At 49.6% G+C, this 21248-nt stretch overlaps 1 protein-coding gene across 1 annotated transcript in view; it reads right to left on the bottom strand.

Annotated features, from left to right (window-relative positions):
- Positions 1-2706: 2706 nt before the first annotated feature.
- The window catches only part of LOC111150312 (testis expressed metallothionein like protein), a 35851-nt gene continuing 17309 nt past the window's right edge, over positions 2707-21248 (bottom strand). Inside the window, exons 6-9 of the mRNA XM_022507764.1 lie at positions 7195-7297; positions 6321-6458; positions 4419-4594; positions 2707-2899 (exon numbers count right to left, since the gene is read on the bottom strand). Coding sequence (XP_022363472.1) covers positions 2707-2899; positions 4419-4594; positions 6321-6458; positions 7195-7297 — 610 coding nt within the window. The remainder of the gene's footprint in view (positions 2900-4418; positions 4595-6320; positions 6459-7194; positions 7298-21248) is intronic.

The raw sequence follows: 21248 nt of genomic DNA, 5'->3' as shown, positions 1-21248 counted from the left end.
TGGGGACCTCCAGTGGCAGCCAAGTCAGATGGAAGTGTGCGGGTTCCCCCCGGGGGCCCAGTACTGGCAACTGGTGTGCGAGGTTGGGGGCGGTCTGGGGGGACCGAGCCCTCCCCTGGGGACTCCGATACTGACTCCAGACAGTTGGTGTCAGCCCGACGGAAGAAGTAACAGGACATCCCGCCGGTGTCTGAGAAATGGAGAATGATGGGCAGAGGGGAAATGCCAAGTGTGGTGTCAAAGTGTCCTGAGGGGACAAGCAGCTTTCTTTCAGCACTTTCTCTCAGGACTTTCTCTCAGATTCTTGAAAGGGCAAGGTTTAAGCTAAGCTGCATTTGGGGAAAAGCAAAACCAGGACCCCAGCCCTGAGAACCCAACCGTCTTGCCCTGATCACAGAGGTGGCCGAGCACAGAGAGAGAGAGAGTCACTTTGCACAGCTACAGCCCGAAGTGGGGACACGCTGTGTTTAGTTTTATGTAGTTTTCTTTTTTTTCTTTTTTTTTTTTTTTTAAAGATTTTATTTATTTATTTGAGAGAGAGACAGTGAGAGAGAGCATGAGTGAGGAGAAGGTCAGAGAGAGAAGCAGACTCCCCGCGGAGCCGGGAGCCCGATGCGGGACTCGATCCCGGAACTCCAGGATCACGGCCTGAGCCGAAGGCAGTCGTCCAACCAACTGAGCCACCCAGGCGTCCCAGTTTTATGTAGTTTTCATATGGCGTTGGCTCTTTACCAGCAACAGAAGAGCTGTTTTCTCTCTTTTTAGTCATCTGTGTAGCTGTCACCTCTGGGCAATACACACTGGCTTGATACACAGCCCTACTTGGCTTTCCCTTCTCATACTGAATTTCCTCCAAGCTGTATGGGCTTACGAAATTCTCCCTGGCGAGAGACTGTCCAGGGGTCATGCCCCTTCCCTAATTTTCAGGCTTCGGCTCGGCATCCCTGGCCGCAGCCAGAATCTCCTGGCCCAGCCCCGCAGGTCCCTCGCCCCACGTGAGCCTGGGCTCCGGGCAGCTCCGGGGTCATGCCAGGTCCCCGACCCCAGGTGGATGCTCACCTTCCTCCCTGGCCAGGACATTCTCCGGGTTCTGCAGGCGGGCCACGCCTGGCTTCAGGGCCTTTCTGGGCAGCTCTTGGCTCAGAATAGTTCTGGAGAACGGCGTTTCCTTTGCCTCCCTCCACACCTGCGCCCTGCAGCTCTCGGTGTGTGCTGAGATGTGGGTGTAAAACGCGCGCTGGTTTCCAAAGACTTGGTACATACAAAAGAGCGCAGACCACCCATCATGTTTATTTGATTACATGTTGAAATGACAGTAGACAAAGGATAATCAAAATAAATTTCGCCTACTCCTTTTCACTTTTTAAAATGTGGCTCCCAGAAAATGTTAAGTTACCTGCACGGTCTGCAGACATTGCCACTGGCGGCTCAGGAGAGGCGCAGAGGGAAGGCCGCCTCCCAGGAAGGGGTCACGAAGCCCTGTGTCAGGACCCCCACCCCCAGCCCAGGGGTGATGTGGACGCGGCTCCTCTGGCAGGTGCACATGGGACCCAAGGCACGCCGGGCAACAGGCACCCAGCCTGGCAGGCCCCCCTCCCCACCCAGTGCGGGGCTCTGCCTCCAGCTTGCCGCCACGAATCTCAATCCAAAGGAGCCAAAGGGGGACTGAAATGGTGAAGAATTAAGTGTTTTTCTTCCCCTCCGTGGTTCCCCGTCAGAATTTGCTGTTCCAAATACAGCTCTGGGAAACGCGAGCGGCCGCGGGGCTCCGTGCTGACCACGCTGTGCTCATGAGCGAGCTTTCTAAACGGGCTCTAAGGGGCCGCGGCTATTCATAAACACAGAAACGTGACCAATACGTTTCAGCTACTAAGTTAATTACAACAATGGAAGACATTTGAAGTTTTTAATCCTCTTTGCTTTTTCAATAGAACCAAAAGAAAGTCAACTTAATAACTAATCTTACCTGCTGGTTTCTGCAAACTAGTTATTTTAACCATATTTTAACAAACAATAATAATATTAGAACAGTAATTAGGGAGAAATTAATTGGACAATAGAGCTTTCCCACACTCAAATGAAAACACATTAGAACCGAGATCATTTGCAGTCACAAGCATGAGCCCGCTGCCTGCGTTTCAGGGTGGCCCGAGGGGAGTGGAGAATTCGTGTGACTCTGGGAAAACGTCCACACTTGGGAATTCCTCAAGGTTTTCTGTACTTTTTTGGAGATTTTAAGTTGTATCTTATCAGCCCATCTGGAGAATTTATTTCAAAATACTTTTAGTGAAAAATCACTACAGCTTTTTAGGTGGAGAAGCCTTCAGAGGAAAATTTCCAAGACAGGGTGAAGGTAAGGGAATGGGCCATTGCTTCCCCAGAGGCTGCCGGCTCCGGCAGTGTGGACGTGCTCCCAGAGTCGCCAGGAGCCGCTCTGTCCCCGGGGCCAGACAGCCACCGTGAGCTGCGTCCCGCACTTCCTCCAAAAAGGGGTCTGTGATCACTGAGACCCTCACTGAGACCCTCACCGAGAACTCTGAGTAGATCCCCCCAGCCCCCGGATGCAGAGGGAAAGCCTGACCTTAGTGACACGGCCGCTGACCAGGCCTGGCCTCGTGTCCCTCCAACAACCTTTCTAAACTACGCGTCCGTTTCCCTCAGAACGTTGAAACAAGACCTACGCGCATCCCGCAGTCACCACACTAACTACTCAAGCTTTAGGCCTTTGGACTTGAACTCGATGCGGAGAATCTGCGACAGGCACCTCCCGAACTCCTCCAGGATCATCTGCTCCGCCAGGCCGTCGGGGCAGCGCGCCTTCTCCGCCTCTTCGCCCTGGGCCAGCAGGCAGGCGCACGCGGCCTCCACCACCTCCCAGGAGATGCACGAGGGCGGGCGCCTGGCAGGAACAGAGCGGTTACAGGCCTGGCCCCCACGCCGCGCTTTAAGTACCTTATGGGTAAGGGGACATCCTGGTCACGGGATTTACAGCGGGTCACCGGTGAAGCGTAACGCCAGCTTCCTCGTACCGGAAACCTTGACGATACGCATTTTGCTTTTAGGGGTGACCCGTCCACTTCTCGACTCCCCTGTCACCGCAGGGTCTGAGGACGGTCCGGGAGGCCACCTGCAACCTGCAGGGGCTCCGGGGCGACAGCGTCCAGCCCGGGGTCCGGGCAGGGGTAGAGGCAGGCCTCTTGGGTAAGACAAGGCCCTAGAGAAGCGCCGGGAAGCCTGCTCCCAGCTCCGGCCCTAGGGGCACCTGAGCTCCCGGAGGCCAACCGCCCTGAGGACTCGTCCCCGTGGAGGGGCGCTGTCGGCACGGTTCCCCCCCACAAAGGCCCCCTGGGAGCCCTGAACAGCAGGACTCTGTCGTGCAGGACCGGCTGGGGCCCCTCTGAGCTCGAGGGGCAACTGTGGCTTCGCTCCACGGCTGCCCACATCGTGCTCAGACTCCAGAAATTCAGGAAAACGTCCCCAAGTGCAAGTGTTGGAGGATGAGAACAGACACGGGGGTTGGGATGGGTTCGAATCTCTCCGTGCAGACAACACGCGATGACTTGTTCAAGACGAACAAACAGGGCCGACTGGGAAACCCCTAATGTCTGGAGGCCAGACTCCGACCTCTGGAGCCTCCATCACACCAGGTGGGACACGCAGCTCCTGAGCCATGAGAGAACATCTCTGCTCCCCCGTTCACAGACAATGAGGCCGTGTTCGGTGGATTTTTACTGGTGAAGACCCCTGCACGCCCAGGGACGAGTACCTCTGGTGTCTCTGACCAAATAAGAACGAACTCGGCTCTGCAAAATGATGTGAATCCGTGACATCTGGTACTCATCATGACAACGCTCAAGGCATTGAATTGAAAGGTACTTTTTTAAGTGGATAAACCTAGTCTAATACATAGTAAAATTATCACCCAACCTTTGAGATCTGCTGGGGTTCTAATATGGCCTCAGCCCAGCTCAGTGGGGCGCTGTCCACCTCGTGTGAGCTGCTTTACCGCCCCGTAGGAAGGAGCGCGGCGGGCAGGCTGTCTCCCCACACGGCCAGCAGCCGGTCAGGTGCCTGCGGTCCGGAGATCGTGCCCGCGCTGCCCGGGAGCGCTGGCCTGTCGGCGATCCCCACGGGGCCCCTCTGCTTGTTCACAACATGGGTAGCTCTGTCCGTGAGGACAGATGGCACAGAGCGGTCTCCGTGGTGGGGACCCCCGCGGAAACAGCGGGTGGGATCTCAGGCTGGTCCAGCAGGGGAGCTGTCACCTCGTCCCCACCCCTCCCTCCGTCACAGACACACACACACACACACACACACACACACACACACACACACACACGGTCTTTCCAGTATATAGACTGACTTTCTCAAATTAACCTCTGTTTCCCCTCTTCGGAGGGTGGGTTCACAGTACCTACCTATCTTGTCTGAATTTTGGTGGTCCTGAGAATTTAGTTGGTGACAACTGGTGGCTGCCTTCAGACCCTCCAATTTCCATAGAGTTGGGCGTGTTCATTAGGGTTTTCCGTTCTGGGCTTTCTTCATAATTTTTGCAACCAATGCATTTGCAAATAGAAGAACACATAATTTTGGCCTGGTAACATAAAATGCTTCAATAAAATTAGACTGCCCTATAATTCACCAAAAAACAACACATTCTATTTGGACCTTAAATAACTCTGTGTGTGTGTGTGTTTAATCTGCAGTTTTCATACAGACACGGGGAGGGGGTTTGGAAGGCTGGCGTGTGAGTGTGGGCATGAGTCCCGAGCAGAGAGGGGGTCAGAGCGCTGCCTGGACTGGAACACGGGTCCTAGGATCCCAGCCCACAGCTCTCAGCTCGCCCCCTTTACTATGCTTCGCAGATACTGCGTTTCCACACATGGGGGGTTTGTCCAATAAGCCTGTCCCCCCCCGCCGTGTCCAATAAGCCTGTCGGCACAGGTTTTCCAATGGTCTTTGCTCACTTCGTGGCTCTGTGTCTCATTTTGGTAATGCTCTCAATATTTCAAACTTTTCGTTACTCTTATGTTTGTTCTGCTGATCTGTGCCCAGGATGGCAACTAAGGTCATCAGAGGATGCTCAGTATTTCTAACGAAGGAATGTGCCTTGTCTTTTAGACTTCGTGCCACTGCACACCTAGTGGAGTCCAGAGTCCACACACCTGCACTGGACCAGCTTGAATGCAGTGTTTGCTTTCTTGCGGTGCCCTGGACCCGAGCCCATGTCATGTCCCAGGGGGGCCTGTGTCCTGCTGGCTCTGCTGTTACAGGGAATGTGCGGCTGGGGAGAGTCTGAGACCCACCGAGGGCCGGCCTTGCGTGGCAGTCCTAAGGGAGGCCCTGGCCACTTGCTTGTGGGGGGAACTCGGCTTCTTGGCACAAGGCAGTGTGCCTGGCAAGCCGGGGCCTTCCCCTGGCTCAGGCTGGCCTCCCTCTTTTGTCTCAGCTGCTGGGGGGTCCCTCAGAGATGCACATCAAAGGGTATCTCTTGCGTTTTACTCTGCCCCCTGGATGTTTTGAGCAAGAGGCCCTTCAGGATTTCCAGTCGGCTGTCGAGAGCACAGGACACCTGCCCCTCACGTGGGCTGCTGCCTGGCAGAGGCTCAGCCTCAGGAAAGCGGGTGAGGATCAGGCAGAGATGCTGTAAGACCATCCGAAATCTGCTCCATGGTGGGGGGGGGGTGGCACTCACAGCTTGAATCCTGTATCTCTGCATGACTTATGACCGCATTTCCAAAACCCTAGCTGGGGGAGGCTGGGCCTGCTCACTCAGAGCTTCCAGCACATGTCCCCGGAATCACGAGGACTCTTCTCAAGCCTGACCGTCTGGGACAACCTTGTCCAAATAAAATTCACAGATCGCCCTTGAAGACCGCAAGCGCACCAAGGGAGAGCCTTTCAAGGAAGGGCCCTCCCAGCTCCTTCACTGCTGGGGCCTGTGGGCTCTTTCCTCTGTCCCTCCCTTTCCTCCAACACCAGGAACGGAGGGGGAAGCTGAAGGGAGGGAGTGACCCCCTCTACGGCCAGTGAGTCCCTGAGAAACTCCGGCCTGGGAACTGCTCTGCCCTGCTGTGTGCTCAGCCTGGCAGCCCCGTGGTCCACTGTGGTCTCGGAGCACCAGCCTGGGGACGAGACTCCACATGGAGGAGGCAAGGCCCACCTCTGGGAGCCCCCGACCTGCTGCCACGGAGTGGGCCGGGCCACAGGGCAGGAGCCTCTGCTGGGCGCTCATGGTGGGCTCAAGGCGGGCAACGGGCTCCCAAAGGGGCCCCGGGGTCATCGGCGGGTCCCCCTGCGCCCGGGCCGGGGTGGCTCACCTCGTAGCACTCACAGTAGTTCTTGAGGCAGCCGGAGCGCCGGCAGTTACAGCCCTTGTTGTGCCGAGGCTTCACGTCTCCCAACCTCCCTTTCCCGATTTTTGGTTGGAAAGCTTCTGGATTCCTATCAAGACATGCCTATAAGACAGAAAACACAAAACTCCATCAAAATGTACTTTATTATGTAAAAATCATGTTCATTGAGAGGTATCTCGGTTGTCTGCTACGTTAATCCATCTGTTGCTTTAGGATTAGTCGCAGGACACAAAGGACTAATACGCAGCCATCAAAAAGGATGACATCTCACCATTTGCAACCATTTGGATGGAACTAGAGGGTGTTACGCTAAGCCAAATAAGTCAAAGGCAATGATCATATGATCTCACTCCTATGTGGAATTTAAGAAACAGAACAGAGGAACATAGGGGAAGAGAGGGAAAAATAAAATAAAATAAAATCAGAGGAGGAGGCAAACCATAAGAGACTCTGAGCCCTAGGAGAGAGACTGAGCGCTGCTGGAGGGGCTGAGGTCACTGGGTGACGGGCATGAAGGAGGACACGAGATGTGATGAGCACCGGGTACTATATGCAACTGGCGAATCCCTGACCTCCACCTCTGAAACTAGTAATACATTATTTGTTAATTAAAAAAAACAGAGGGAAAGCAAAAAGAGAGAGAGAAAGCATGAGGGGGGAGAACTCTAGCAGACTGCCCACTGAGCACAGAGCCTGATGCGGGGCTCCATCTCACGACCCTCAGACCTGAGGCGAAACCAAGAGTCGGATGCTTAGCCAACCGAGCCCCCAGGCACCCCATATCTCAAGCACTTTTAGACACTTTTAGAATGCATGTCTTTGGTGGAAAAAATATTACCTTAATGGCCTTGAACCGCTGGATTTCGTGACGTAGGTTGTTGCAACAATTGTTACAGTTGCAGTTGTTGCAGAAGTCCCCACTGGCAAAGCAGTCGCAGTACCTGGGAAGCAACAGCACAGCATGTCAGAGGTGCGGCGCGTGGGGACAGCAGCGTGCGTGGGGACTCAGCCGGCCAGCACGCTGGAGGCCGCCACAATTCTTATTTAGAGACTTCTTTTGTGTGAAAACTAGAGCACCTGGGAAGATGCTGTCCTGGGACTGACAGGGAGAATGAGAAACCAGTTCAAGCCCCGGCCGCGGCTGTCCACCGTCCCCTGCGCCTTGTGCCCATGGACACTCTCCCCGGAGCGCCCCGCCGGCCCCGGCCACCCACACACGCCAAGCCGAGCCCTCTTCTTGGCCAGACCGTGACTGTGAGTGGAAAGAATGGGGCCTGGAGGCCGAACCTGGCTTGGGTTCGATCTTCCTTCCACTCCCTGTCGGCGTGTGGAGGAGGAGATGAATGGGGGAAGAAACCCGCTTGCGAGGCCACTGCTATCAGACTCTCTTATCATGAAAGGGTTGTTTGTGAATTCGGAGTCTACAGAACAGCTTTTAGCCCAGTCTCTCCCCAGACGTGTCCACTGTGCCCTGGGATTCTGGAGGTCCTAAAGGCACAGAAAGGGTTTTCCCGGAAGACCTGTCAGAGTTTATGGCTACGAAACCTGCCCTCGGACTGTCCAGGAGGGGTGCGTGGAGGCCCGTGGCTTACGCGGGTTCAGCATGGGTGAAGATAAGACACTTTCCTCAACTCACGTAAAACTTCAACGTTGAGACAAGGACTCCCTGTATCTTCCCTATAACCTGCACCCCAGAGAGGCTTTGGGAGTTCATCGGCCACTCCACACTCCCGCTTGTGACTGGACAAGACCCCGCCGCTCTCTCGTGAGGGCATGAGTCACTGAAGGGAGCTTCAAACCAGGCCCCCATGTTACCTGACAGAGGTGGCGTGCCAGCGTCCTGAGCTGTAACACGGAAGTCGTGGCATCTAACCTGCCCGTCTCAAGGGGTCATCCAGGGGAGCTCGGGACATCACACGGATGTGTCTCCGATACAAGTGTCGTGTGACACCAGGAGGGCCCATGGCTGGCAACACGGTAGACTGCACGTTTGTAGAAACCTCACTGTTACAGAATTCCTAGACATTTTTCCTTCAATATTTATTGTCTGAATTCTTTTAAATAATATAGTAAAATACATGTCGAGCCAAGAGGAAAGCAAAGGAGATGATCAGAGATGAAATAAAGAAGAAACTGTGACTCCAAGGGGAGAGTTCTGTAGCTGCCAAGCGCCATCCTGGGGTGTCGCTGGTCCCGGTGACCCAGAGCCTGCTCCTGCGGGAGCCAGAAGACAAAATCCGGGCTACCGAAGGTGGGAGTCACACCATATAAAGCAAGCATCCTCGAAAGACAACTTCCCCACAAATCCCCTTTGTAGAAGGAGTGGGGATACATGCCCCTCCCAGGCACAGGGGGAAATAGGAGAGCATCTTCTAGGGCTTCCGGAGCACTGGGATGGACAGTGGGACAGGCAGAAGTGGGAAGAGACGACAGAGGATCGGAGGCTGGAAAGCAGAGGGGAGTTATGGACAGCAGACTGAAGGACCCCGAGCCCTGGGCCAGCGGGAGAGAGCAAGGAAGCAGCTCGGAAGACTCCGGACTCAGTGGTTCCAGGCTGCTCTGGAGTGGGGTGGGGGAGGGTGGGATGAGAAGAGAATTGGTTGAAATTCTAGTGAGGAAGGAGCAAGTCCCCAGGTCCTCCCCTTTCCAGCACCCTCCTCCTCTCCACCAACCGCTGTGGCAAGAGACTGAAATGACTCTCTGGGGCAAAACGATTGAGGGCGGCGCTATCACAATGAACCAAAGGAGGAAAGGTGACTGTTGAGACCCATAGCTGTCTTCTACTTGGCCCCTGGAATCCTAACACCACACTGCAAAGGCCTTCTCTGGGGATGCCGTCCAGCCCAAGAGTGAATACAGAGAGTCCCACAGCGAGGTTTCCCAATAGATGGCTTCGTCTTACCACCAAGAGTCTGTAGGAAGCTTAAGTCTCATTCTTAAATGTGAGCGGAGTGACAGCCAGAGATCCGCAGACATTTCGGGAAACCTGACATGAAACACAGAGACCTAAAGAAACAGGCTGTCCAGAGAAAGGAAACTGCTGGGCAGATTAAGAAACAAGAAAATGGTACTTTACAAAACAGAGTATAAAAATGATGTTCTGGAAAATAAAAAAGTAATCACAGATAGGATTTTCTTAACAGAGGATGTGAAAACGAGGAGAAGAGAAGGAGGTCCAGAAAGATAGAATTTTGAGAAGAAAGGGCAGAAGATGATTTAAGAACATTTCTCAGAACTAAAGGGCATGAGTTTGCAGAGAAAAAGGACTGCCAAGCGGTGAGAGAGTCCCAAAGCAAGACTTCACCGTCCACTTTCAGAGCACAGGGAACCAAAAGAGGCTCCTATAAGGTTCCAGATAGAATAAAACCGGCTTCACACAAGGAGCAAGAACAAGAATTATGTCAAAATTTCAATAGCAGCACTGGAAGCTAGAAGGAAATGCAGCAAAATCTTCAAATTTCTGAAGAAAAATTCAGCATTTGAAGCTGAACTGAAATTGGAAATCCAACTATGCAATCCAAAATAAATGGGATCCAAGCACCAGGCAATCGAACTTGGGAAGGAAGCCCTTGGTGTGGTGGCAGAGGGAGAATCCATGGTTGGGGCTGGTGCGACAGCGTCTAGACGGGGACAGGCGCACGGCTCTGAGAAAGGCTTCCTCCATCAATACAACCGAGTATGTAGCAGGTCTGAGCATGATGGGAGGACAGCTATCTACCCAGAGGGCAGTTTAGGGTTAAATTAGTGTCGTGCACATAGGAAGCCCAGTATCAACTACGACCTCCAGGGAAACAATGAAGAAGTGCAGGAAAGGAAATGAATCACGGTCCAGCAGGAAGTAACATTTTCCCAGTTGTGAAGCAGAAACACTTACTACTGATCTAACCACATGTGTCTGATGTCTGGGATGGGAGATGTGTGGGGAAGGGACAGCAAAGCCCACATCTCCCACAGTATGAAACCAAGAGAAGATGCCCCAACTGAAAAGCCAAGAAGTTAGCAAAGCAGGCATGTTATTTACATATGAGGAGACAAATATTAAGAGTCTGTTTAAAGAGTTGAAAATTCCTGGAGATCAGAAAATAAGGGACAGTTGTCAGGGAACTACCATTCTTTGTGACAAGTTTTATATAACCTTGGGTTTTAAAACTATGTGAGGAGGCATGTGGCTGGCTCAGTTGGTGATGCATGTGACTCTTGACCTTGGGATTGAAATTTGAGTCCCACGTTGGGCGTAGAGATTATTTAAAACTAAATTCTTTGGGACGCCTGGGTGGCTCAATTGGTTAAGCCTCTGCCTTTGGCTCGGGTCATGATCCCAGCGTCCTGGGATCAAGTCCCACATCGGGCTCCTTGCTCGGCGGGGAGCCTGCTTCTCCCTCTGCCTCTGCTGCCACTCGGCCTGCCTGTGCTCTCTCTCTCTCTCTCTCTCTCTGGCAAATAAATAAATAAAATCTTAAAAAAAAACTGTAAAAAAAACCCCTAAATTCTTTAAAAAAGAAAAAAATAAAAAAAACTCTTCACGTGTATTATCTGGATAAGAATAACTAAATTAAAAGTGAGAAAGGATAAACTGAAAGACAAAGAAGTCAGATCAAGGCACATCATAAAAAGATGAAGAGATTAAAAACACAGAAAAGAGGTTAAGAGGAGTGGTGCACAGCTAGAGGGGCTACCACATGGCAGATCAGCATTTCAGGACAGAAGAGAGAAAAGGGAAGAGGCTATGGAATGAAGATACCTGTGAGTGTTGAAAGTTGTGGACCCTCTGACTTCAGAAGCATAATGAGCCCCAAAAAGATAAATACAAGGAAAAAAGACAGAAGGAAAATCTTAAAAGCCCCAGAGAGGAAAGACAGCTTATCTAGACTGACAGCTTACTTCTTGCTAGTAATAATGGGAGGGATGCCTGGGTGGCTCAGTTGTTAAGTGTCTGCCTTTGGGTTGTGTCATGATCCCAGAGTCCTGGGATCGAGCCCCGCATCGGACTCCTAGCTCAGTGGGGAGCCTGCTTCTAACTCTGCCTGCCTCTCTTCCTGCTTGTGCTCTTTCTCTCCCTCTCTCTCTGACAAATAAATCAATAAGATCTTTTTAAAAAGAAAGAAAGAAAGAAAGAGAAAGAAAGGAAGAAAGGATAAAAGAAAGAAAGAAAAAGAGAAAGAAAGAAAGGGAAATAGTAAAAACAGTATCTTCAAAGCTCTGAGAGGAAAACCAACAATCTAGAATTTTATACCCAAACTATGCTTATTTACCAAGGTCCACTCCAGGCACATTTCTTCTCTTGTTCTACATACTTTGGTGATTGGTTTGATTGATTCACACTTGCCCCTCTGCTTTTTTAAATTTTATGTTGAAAATTTTTAAAACTCGATTGTCAAACCTAGTCTGTCTTCTACCCTAAAATGCTCATTTTCTTCTTCCACCAATGCTGGGAAAGATGATCTACATTGGCTGCTTATCCTTCCTCGTCACCCATCGCCCTTCGTCCTGCTGCACCCCGACCTTCTTCTCTGCCCTACTGGCTCTCAGAGGCAACCAACGACCTCCTTGCTGGAGATGCAAGGACCTCTTCACTGCATGTTTGTCTCAGTAGCTGTGACTCTCTTCTGTTCCAGAACCACATTCCCAGCTTCCCGTCAGACATTTCTACCTCCAACTCAGCGTGTCTGGCCTTAACTTGTGATCTTCTCCCACTCCACTCTGCTCAAGCTGTGCTCCCTCTCTGCGTCCGTGGTGCCGTCCGCCACTAACAGAATCCCAAGTCCCTTCTGACTGTTACCACCATTCTCCCCCCCGTACCTGAGGAGTTATCAAGTTTACCAATTCTGGCTCAGAAATGTCTTTTTCTTTTCAATTTTAGCTTTATACAATATTTTATACAATATTTTCAATTGAAATTGAAAATATTTAGCTTTTATTTGTTGAATAAAAGTTTTAGATATAAATTAACAAAAAGAAAAAAAAATTACAATCACTCAGAATTCCACTCCCTAGAAATGATCATTTGGTGAACATACTTCAGATTTTTTCTCTAAAACTATACATACTGAAATAAACATATGTTCTTTGATTATATATTATATACAAACAAAAACAAGATCATATTCTAAACATTGTTTCAATGTGTTTTTATTACTTATCAGTATCAGGAATCACTCTAACAACTGGTTTTTATTACTTATCGCTATCATGAGTGTTTCCCATGTACATAGATTTAGACACTGTTTCAGTGACTGCACAGTGTCCCCTTTTACAGAAGCAGCATAATTCAGTTAATAATTCTCTTCACACTAAACATTTAGATTATTTTATATATTTTGGAACGTAAACAATATTACACCAGTGACATTGGCCTCCTTTCTGTTCCCAGAAGCCTGTATCTTCCCTCTCTTGCCACGGGGCCTTTTCATGGGCTGTTTTCCCTGTCTAGAACATTGTTAGCCACCCACTTTCAATCTACCTCCACCTGATTAACTCTCTGCATCCAAACACTCCTCCTTAGGGAAGTCTTCCCTGGCTTTCACACTTGGTCATCTACCCCTCCCCCACCCCCACACACCCACTATCACTCCTTTACCACATTTTCCATATTTCCACTCTGACTTTTACCTATAGGATTATTTTATTCATGTCCATCTCCCACTTAAACTGTGAGTGCCAAGAAGGCAGAGACCATGACTATCTTGTTCATTTCAGTCTTTCTCATTCCTGAAATCACAGAAATTAAAAAATATTTGTGGAATGAATGAGTAAATGTATATCTGAAATAACTCTTAAGTCTCCATTTTGTTCTACCATCCCTGCCTCAGTTCAGGTCTTTCTTGCCTCTTCTATACTCTTGTGATAGCCTCCTAACTCATCTCACTTTCAACTTACTCTACCTTGCCAACATTGCTAAAACATATATTAGGCAAAAAGAAGCAAAGAAAAAAACTAGAAACAGAAAACACAAAATCCCAGTGCATGGCTCCTGGGTGGCTCAGTGGGTTAAGTGTCTGCCTTTGGCTCAGGTCATGGTCTCAGGGTCCTGGGATTGAGCCCTGCATTGGGCTCTCTGCTCAGCGGGGAGCCTGCTTCCCACCTCCCACCCCCTACCTGCCTCTCTGTCTACTTGTGATCTTTTTCTCTGTCAAATAAATAAATAAATAAATCTTTTAAAATTAAAAAAAAAAAGAAAACACAAAATAAGATGGTGCATTCCCGGTGTGAATGTAAAACTGCCATGGAAAACAGAATGGCAGTTCCCCTAAAAGTTAAACCACGAACTTACTATACGATCCAGGGATTCCATTTCTGGGCATCTCTACCCGGAAGGATTGAAAGCAGGGACTCAAAGAGATGCTTGTCCACCAGTGCTCATAGCAGCATTTTTCATAGGAGCCAAAAGGTGGAAGCAACCCCTAAGTCCATTACCAGAGAAACGGCTAAACAAGACGTGGCCTGTATGTACAATGGCATATATTCAGCCTTGAAAAGGAATGAAATTTTGACACATTTTGCTACAGCACGGAGAAACCACGGATGGTGGGTGGAAGATGCCAGACAGGAAAGGACACATGTTGCACGGGTTTTCTTGTATCAGGTCTCTAGAGTAGGCAAATTCAGAGACAGAAAGTAGGACAGAGGTTGCCAGGGATTGGAGAGAGGGGACAATAGCTACTTCCTGGGTACAGAGTTTCTAACTGGGATGATGCGGAAGTCCTGGAAATGGATGGTGGTGATGGTTGCGCAGCCTGGTGGGCGTAATTAATGCCACTGAATTGTAGATTTAAAAACCGTTACAATGGTAAATTTTTTGTTATGTACATGTTACCAAAAAAAACAAACAAAAAACAAACATGAGGTGTACAAAGTGTGTACGGAATGCCACCATCTGACTGGAAAAAAAAAAAGAACTTAAATAAATTTTAAAACCTCAACAAGATAAAGGTGATACAAACAAGTCCACATATATCAATAATAACAAAAGGAAGGCAAATGGATGACAGAAGTCTATTAAAAGACTTGGATTATTAGATTTGCTTTTTAAAAAGCCACCCACAGTCAGCTTACAGAGAACATACTGGAACTAAAAGCACCACACAGAACGTGTGTACAGAAGGGGGCGAGAGGGAGCGCGCCTGCTAACCCCAACCCGAGAAAACACGGCAGCAACGTGAGTATCAGCAAGGGAAGAACTCGAGGCCAAAAGCAACAGGAGACACAGGTGTATGTCACGGCTGATGGAAGCGTTCACCACCAAGATACAACAAGCGTGGGTCTGCGTGCCCTGCACCACAGACCCAATACATGTGAACCAAAATGGAAGTATAGGGAGACACAGGCAAATCCCAACGAGTGAGCGGTCTGAACACACTTTTATCAAAAACAGATAAATCACAGAACATCTAAAGAGCATTTACGAGATTTAAGAAACAAAATGAACAAATCTGACCTAATGCACAGTAAATACATCCAACACATAGAGAATATACACGTTTAAGTTAATATATCTTAAAAATCTATTGAACATTAAGTCATAAAAAAGAAGTCTTCATTAATTTCGGAGCATCAATATCCTATAGACCACATTGTCTAATCACGGTGTAGTCAAAGTAAAAAATTAACAATTAAAATGTCATCAAACATATATCTACATACATATCTGATACTGGGAAGTGTGACCTGAGCAACCTGTGGGCGAAGAGAACATTACGATGGTAATTTAAAAAGATTTCAAGTGAGTGACAGCAAAGGCATCTCATACCAACTCTTGTAGGTGCATTAAAGCAGTGCAGGGGGCTAATCTAAAGCTTTACAGGCATTTCCTAAAAAATAAAAAAAGAGAATAAATAAGCATTAGCACAAAAAGCGAGCAAGACAAGAGAGTAAAATAAAACAGGTGTGCTGGGGAAATAGTAAAGGGCAAACCTTAATATACCTCTGAAATAGGAACCAGAAATCTTAAGCAAGAAATCCAGAAAGCCAAAAGCTGATGCCCTGAAAAGACTGACAAAATAGACAGTCTTCCCATGGGAAAGATCAAGAAAGAGAAAAGAGACAAACAATGACAACAGAAGCTTAGAAAATGGGCAAGGCTGTAACCACTGATACAGAGACAATTTTTTAAAGCAACATAAGAATATATAAACAGGAATATACAAGTAGATTTAAAAACTTAAGAGAATTCAACAATTTTCAAGAGAAATGCAAAATATCAACATGGGGGGCACCTGGGTGGCTTAGCCAGTTAAGCGTGTGCCTTCAGCTCATGTCATGATCTCAGGGTCCCAGGATCGAGCCCTGCGTTGGGCTCCCTGCTCAGCGGTTTGTTTCTCCCTCTCCCTTTGCCTCTCGCCCTGCTCGAGTCTGCTTCTCCCTCTGCTCCTAACCCTGCTTGTGCTCTCTCTCTCTCAAATAAATAAGGAAAATCTTTAAAAAAATATACCAACATGGACTCCAGAATAAATAAAAACTTAGAAAAAGCAATAGCAGAGAGAGAAAGTGACTGGGTAGCCCATCCCCTTCTTCTCCAGCCCACAAAGACACCTGGCCTGGATGGTTTTACGGGCAGTGGGCGATCACCCTTCAAAGAACAAACACCGGCTACCCTACCCAGACTTTCTCGGAAGCACCGCAGACCAGAAGAGGCTGGGGCGGGAGTAGGGAAGCCTGATAGCGCACTGGATTGGACAACACAAAACGCTGGTTTCGATACCACAACCACATTCTAGACACGTGAGAAAGAGAAAGGGAAATCGTAGCTCTACCCCACTCCAGAAAAGATGCAAAGTCCTAGGCAGAATATTAGAAAACCAGAACCAGATCTTGCAGTGTTTACAAGGTAAAATTGGTACATCGTGATCAATTTGGGTTTAATCCCTAGCCTACAGGGTGGATTAACATTAGAAAATTTATTGTAATAGAACATATTATAGGGTTAAAAGAAAAAAAAAAACAGTGATCATTTCCATAAATGCAGGAAAAAGACTTTGATAAAATTGACCACTCACTTATAGTAAGAATAAAGCAGAATGCCTGTTTAGGAACAGAAGGACGTGGAAGGAAGCCTCCTCAGCAGGACCCAGGTGTGCGGCAGCGAAGCAGCCCTTCGGCAGTAGCTACTCTTCCCGGATTTCAGCCGCAGCAATTTCAGCTGAGCATGTGGGAGGCTCCACTCGGGAGACATTTCCCAGCCTCCCACCCAGCCTGGTCTGAGCACTGGATGAGGTTCTGGCCCAGGCAGTATGAGTGGAAGTGATTTGGGCAATTTCTGGTTATGCCCTGGAAGGGGAGACATGGGCCTGCATCCTCTTTTCTCTTCCTCAGTGGCTGGAACGAAGGCGAGGGCGGGAGCTGGGGAAGCATCTGTCCCTCTGGGGGAGGTGGGGGATGGCAGAGCAGCTGATGGGACCGACACACCAAGGAGATGACTGTAGGTCACAGTCTTTGTCCAACAGCCTCTAACAGCATTAAGCACAGAGGGTCTCTCAAAAACCTACTGCAAATATCTCACTTCGGGCAGGGCAAGGGAAGGTTAGAAGTTTTACCAGGGAAACCAGGAGCAGACTGGCGAGTGCCCAGCATGGCAGAGGCTGCAGGAGAGGCCCTCACTATCGCGACCAGGAAAGAGGATGGAGATGAGGAAAGAAGTCCTGGGCCCTCGCAGTCAGGCTGTTAAATACGATGGTGAAGGACATCCACAGACAAACCACTGAGAAGTGGGATCTATCGTGGAACAGCATCAAGAACCCAGAACCAGACCCACACACAGACATCAAACCCTGACAGCCGACAGGAAACGCGCTGCACATCGCTGGGACGATACTGGTGCTCTGTGATAGACGGTGCCGGACAATTAGTTGTGTATACGGGGGAAGAAATGAAATTAGATCCCTACCTAACACTATTCACAGAAATCAATCCCAGGTGCACTGAGGCCGCAAAGGAGAAAAGCAAACTCTAAGACTTCAGAACAAACTGGAACGGCACGACCATTTGGACTTGGGATATGGGAACTTGGGATTTCCTGAACAAGAAGGCAGTAATAGTAAAGATAAGTGACCATTCTGACTGCATTGAATTTAAAACTTCTGTCCACCAAAAGTCACGCTCCCCGTCAGCCGTGTGTGCTGGGTGCCCAGCAGACATCACATCTTGGGCGCGGTCCTCATCTTCGCGACAATTCCAGCCGTCTGTGCCCTTACCTCCGGGGCAGAGCGCTAAGTTGAAAACCCCTGTGTTGGGGCAGGACATACAGCTTGGTCCCTGAGCGAACTCCCACTCCCTTTCCTACCACCCTCTGTGGTCTCGGGCTCCCATACCCCACGGACTCGGTGGACACAGACCCCAGGGTTCCAGGTCTCTGGTGGCAGAAAGTCTGACTGCCGACGGGCTGAGGGATCAGCGTGGATGGTGACGTCTGGGAGCACTCCACAGTCCATGCTTTGTTAGATCCACTGTACGCAGTCTACGTGTTCTTGCTCAAGGGACGTGCACTGTCCCCTTCCACAGTCCACTCCCACCGTTGCCTAGGAAACCACTGCCACTGCCACCACGTGAGGTCTGGTGGCCCCTCTTTTGTCTGGGAAACACACTGAAGGAGCATCACTCTGTTAAAGGTGCTGTCCTCGAGGTAGAGAGTGTTTCAGGGCTGGCAAGCGGGCAGCATTTCAACGCTTCTGGGTAATCGTACTCTGGGACTCAGCAAGAAGGTGAACGTACTGTCCACTGTCCACGCATATGCCTTGGACCCAGGCACGCTGTGTCCTACAATTTTTAGAGTCTTAATGTGTTTGGAAAGACCTACGATGACGTGTGTTCTAATCTCAGTGTTAACTCATTGGCCATCCTGACAAATTCTTTAAAACACTTTAAAATATGGGTATTAAATATTTAAAACCTTTCCAGATGCATATTTGAGCCTGTAAAATATTTAAGGAAACCGCTTCAAGGCCAAGAAATAAAAGAGAAACAGAAGGTCAGAGGAGTGAGCCACATCGAAGCTGAGGCCGACAGCCGTCTTCCGCATCTACTGACCCCAGCGACCGTCGGCTTTGCTTTTAATGGCTGCACGGGGGCGGCGGAGGGAGTGACACCCACAGGGATGGCAAACCCTTCTAACAACAAGTAGACTATGCCAGCCATTGCTCTAAGTGCTTTCCGTGCATCCACCCGAAGCCTGGGGCCCACCCAGGCAGGGGCTCGGCTCCAAGAGCTGCACGTCCGGCAGAAGAGTGGAAGGTGCCTACCCGATGGTGAGCGCTCTAGGAAAACCCGTCCTAGGCAAGCAGATGCATCCGTCTGGGCACTGGCTGGGAGGAGGGGGCCCATTTGGGTTTGAGAGACCTGAATTTATGCTGTGGGTCCTAAAAAAATACCTTAGGAAAACTTTTAAGTTGTCCAGATTGGAAGTGCCATCAAGGCCAAGCAGCGGCAAACAGTTTCTCTGCAGGAACGCGCCCTCGGGTCAGCCTGGGAATTCCCGCATAGCAAGTCCCAGTGACTATAACTTACAATTTTTAAAAATTCACAAAATACATGAGGTAAGAAGCAAACATAAGGAGTGAAAAAATCAAGAGAAGAAAACACCAGAATCAGACAAGCAAAGGCTTTAAATATTACAATTATACGCTACTGGGTATGAATTAAGTATTTAATATTTTTAAACATCAAGGAAGGAATCGAAAGCAGAAGTAAGAGACAAGAGACTAGACAAAATGATCACCCAGCTCTGACCTTGTATCCCCAGGATTCTGGTTAATTAATTATAACTAATTACCCTGTTTAATCAGAGACAAAAGGCCATTTGAAAAACCAATGTTAGAGACTGCCCAGTCTATGATTAAAATCCTGATTTAGATTTGATTAGGGTAAAAACACTGTGGGTAATATAACACTCCCGACAAGTCCCCACAAGTCCCAGTATCTCAGCAAAAACAGAATTGGAACGGATACTTAAAGAACTTTGCTTGGATTTGCTAACATATTTCAGAACTAATTGAAACTGTCCTGGAAAACGTCCCACTCGTAGAGCCGGTGCCTCCTCCCAGAGTGTGCTCATGGCACGGGAAGAGACCTCCCTCCGACCCCGAGAGCACTCCTCCACACTCGGCAAAGTTATGCCCAGAGGTCTGGCATACCATACCTATGTCACGGCCTATACAAAAAATCCCGTTATGAAAGTGGCTTTCACAATCAGTGCTTTTATAAACTAATTATAAAGCAAATCCATGTTTAAAATGTATAAAAAATGTTAAGAAAGTCCTATGTAGTGGCAGTGGAAAGATAGAACTGCTTGAAAAATCTTTAAAAACTTTTTAAATACTAAATTTTCAATAACATAATAGCAAATGCTTATCTACTTTTTTATTAAGTTTACATCAATACCATTTTCGTTATACAGACTAATTTCATCACTTCAAAATAATTCCCAGCTTCTGCTGGCTCATGACACCGCCAGAAAAGCTGGAGTCCGTTATCTAACGCTTTAAGTGGGACGGGGAGAGGAACCAGCAAGGGCGGCTCCAGCTCTGTCTGGAGAGGGAGGGAGGGACACAGGTCAGAGTGAACACTCGCTCTACGGCAGTGACAAGGTGGTAGAGGATCCCCCGAAAGCCTGAAGACAGAAGTCACTAGAACAGTCGCTTCGAGGGAGGAGTCCAGAGAATGGGAGGCAGGGGCCAGCGCTAGGACGTCCCACTCAGTGCGGCTACAGTCATTGGTGTTACCCGGTCACGTGTCACAATAATGTGTTTCTCTCTTCGTCGATGGTCAATTAATAGTCATCCCTCTTGACCTTTATCCTATAGATACTCTCAATAAAGCAGGACAATTAACCCTAAGGAAACTATATTCCATCACTTTAAGAACAAACTTAGTTGTGGGGAGAAGAAGAGTAAGGAAACCCGAAGGCTCCTCCTGGTCATCATGGCACGTGCTCACGGAGCAAGTGACGGACACTCCGCTCCCGACACCTGCTCCCCACCTAAGCTCCCGGGCACTCGCACGCAGACGGCTGTGTCGTCACCAGCACACTCTGCCACCGAGAGACCTCGCGGCGGGCTCTGCATGGGCGGGGGTGGGGCGGGGTGAAGTCGCCCACTCCTCAGCTTTTCCGCAAACAACTTTCTGGAGATCCTTGGTTTCTCAGTGGTTGGCCGATGCCAACAAAGCACGACAGGCTGACTGGGAGGCCCCGGGTGACTTTTGGGGGCGCTCACATCCTTCCGGTGCCCACAGTGCTTCAGGCCCCTGGCTTCCCAGCACAGAGCTACTGAGGAAGCTGGAACTCCGGCCCGATGGCGCCGCGCCGAGCGCGCAGGTGGAGGTGCGGGTCCCCAGGTCCGCCGGGAGGGCGCTAAGCCTCTACTACGGTACACGCGCTTCTCTTGAGGTGGAGCCCGTGGCCCGCAGAGACGGTGCCTCCTTCCTCCGGACAGCACGGGACACACTCTGCACCTCCTTTTCCTTTGTTCCAGCGCTGACCAAGCCCACCTGGGATGACTGTAGAGTGCATCTCTTTCTTGTTCATCTGGAAAGCTGCTTCTAGGCTAGTAGCTATTTCTGTGGCCTTCCACTGTGGGGTCATCAATAAGTGAGACCCTTCTTGGAGCCCCACCTTACTTCTGAGTCCTTGGGGGGACCTCCCTCCACCCCCAGTGACTGTCTATACCCTGCTCTAGGCCTCATGGGTCTTCTGGTCTCCCCAGTCCCAAAACACAGCTACAGCTTGGCAGCCCCGTTGGACAGGACCTGCTCCCCTCCTGGCTCTGTCCTCCCTACACGCTACCACCTTGTCCTCCGCCGCATCGGTCATCTCCGTCTGGGCGGGCCCCTCTGGCTCGGCAAGGTCACGCGGTCCAGGCTTCGCCCTCTGTCCTCCTTCTTCCTCACCCGGAGCCGCGTGTTAGT

This window comes from Enhydra lutris, unplaced genomic scaffold (genome assembly GCF_002288905.1).
Source record: "Enhydra lutris kenyoni isolate GAN:26980312 unplaced genomic scaffold, ASM228890v2 scaffoldscaffold22, whole genome shotgun sequence".
Classification (NCBI taxonomy): domain Eukaryota; kingdom Metazoa; phylum Chordata; class Mammalia; order Carnivora; family Mustelidae; genus Enhydra; species Enhydra lutris.
The sequence above is the reverse complement of the archived record's forward strand: the minus strand, read 5'-3'. Positions and strand labels throughout refer to the sequence as shown.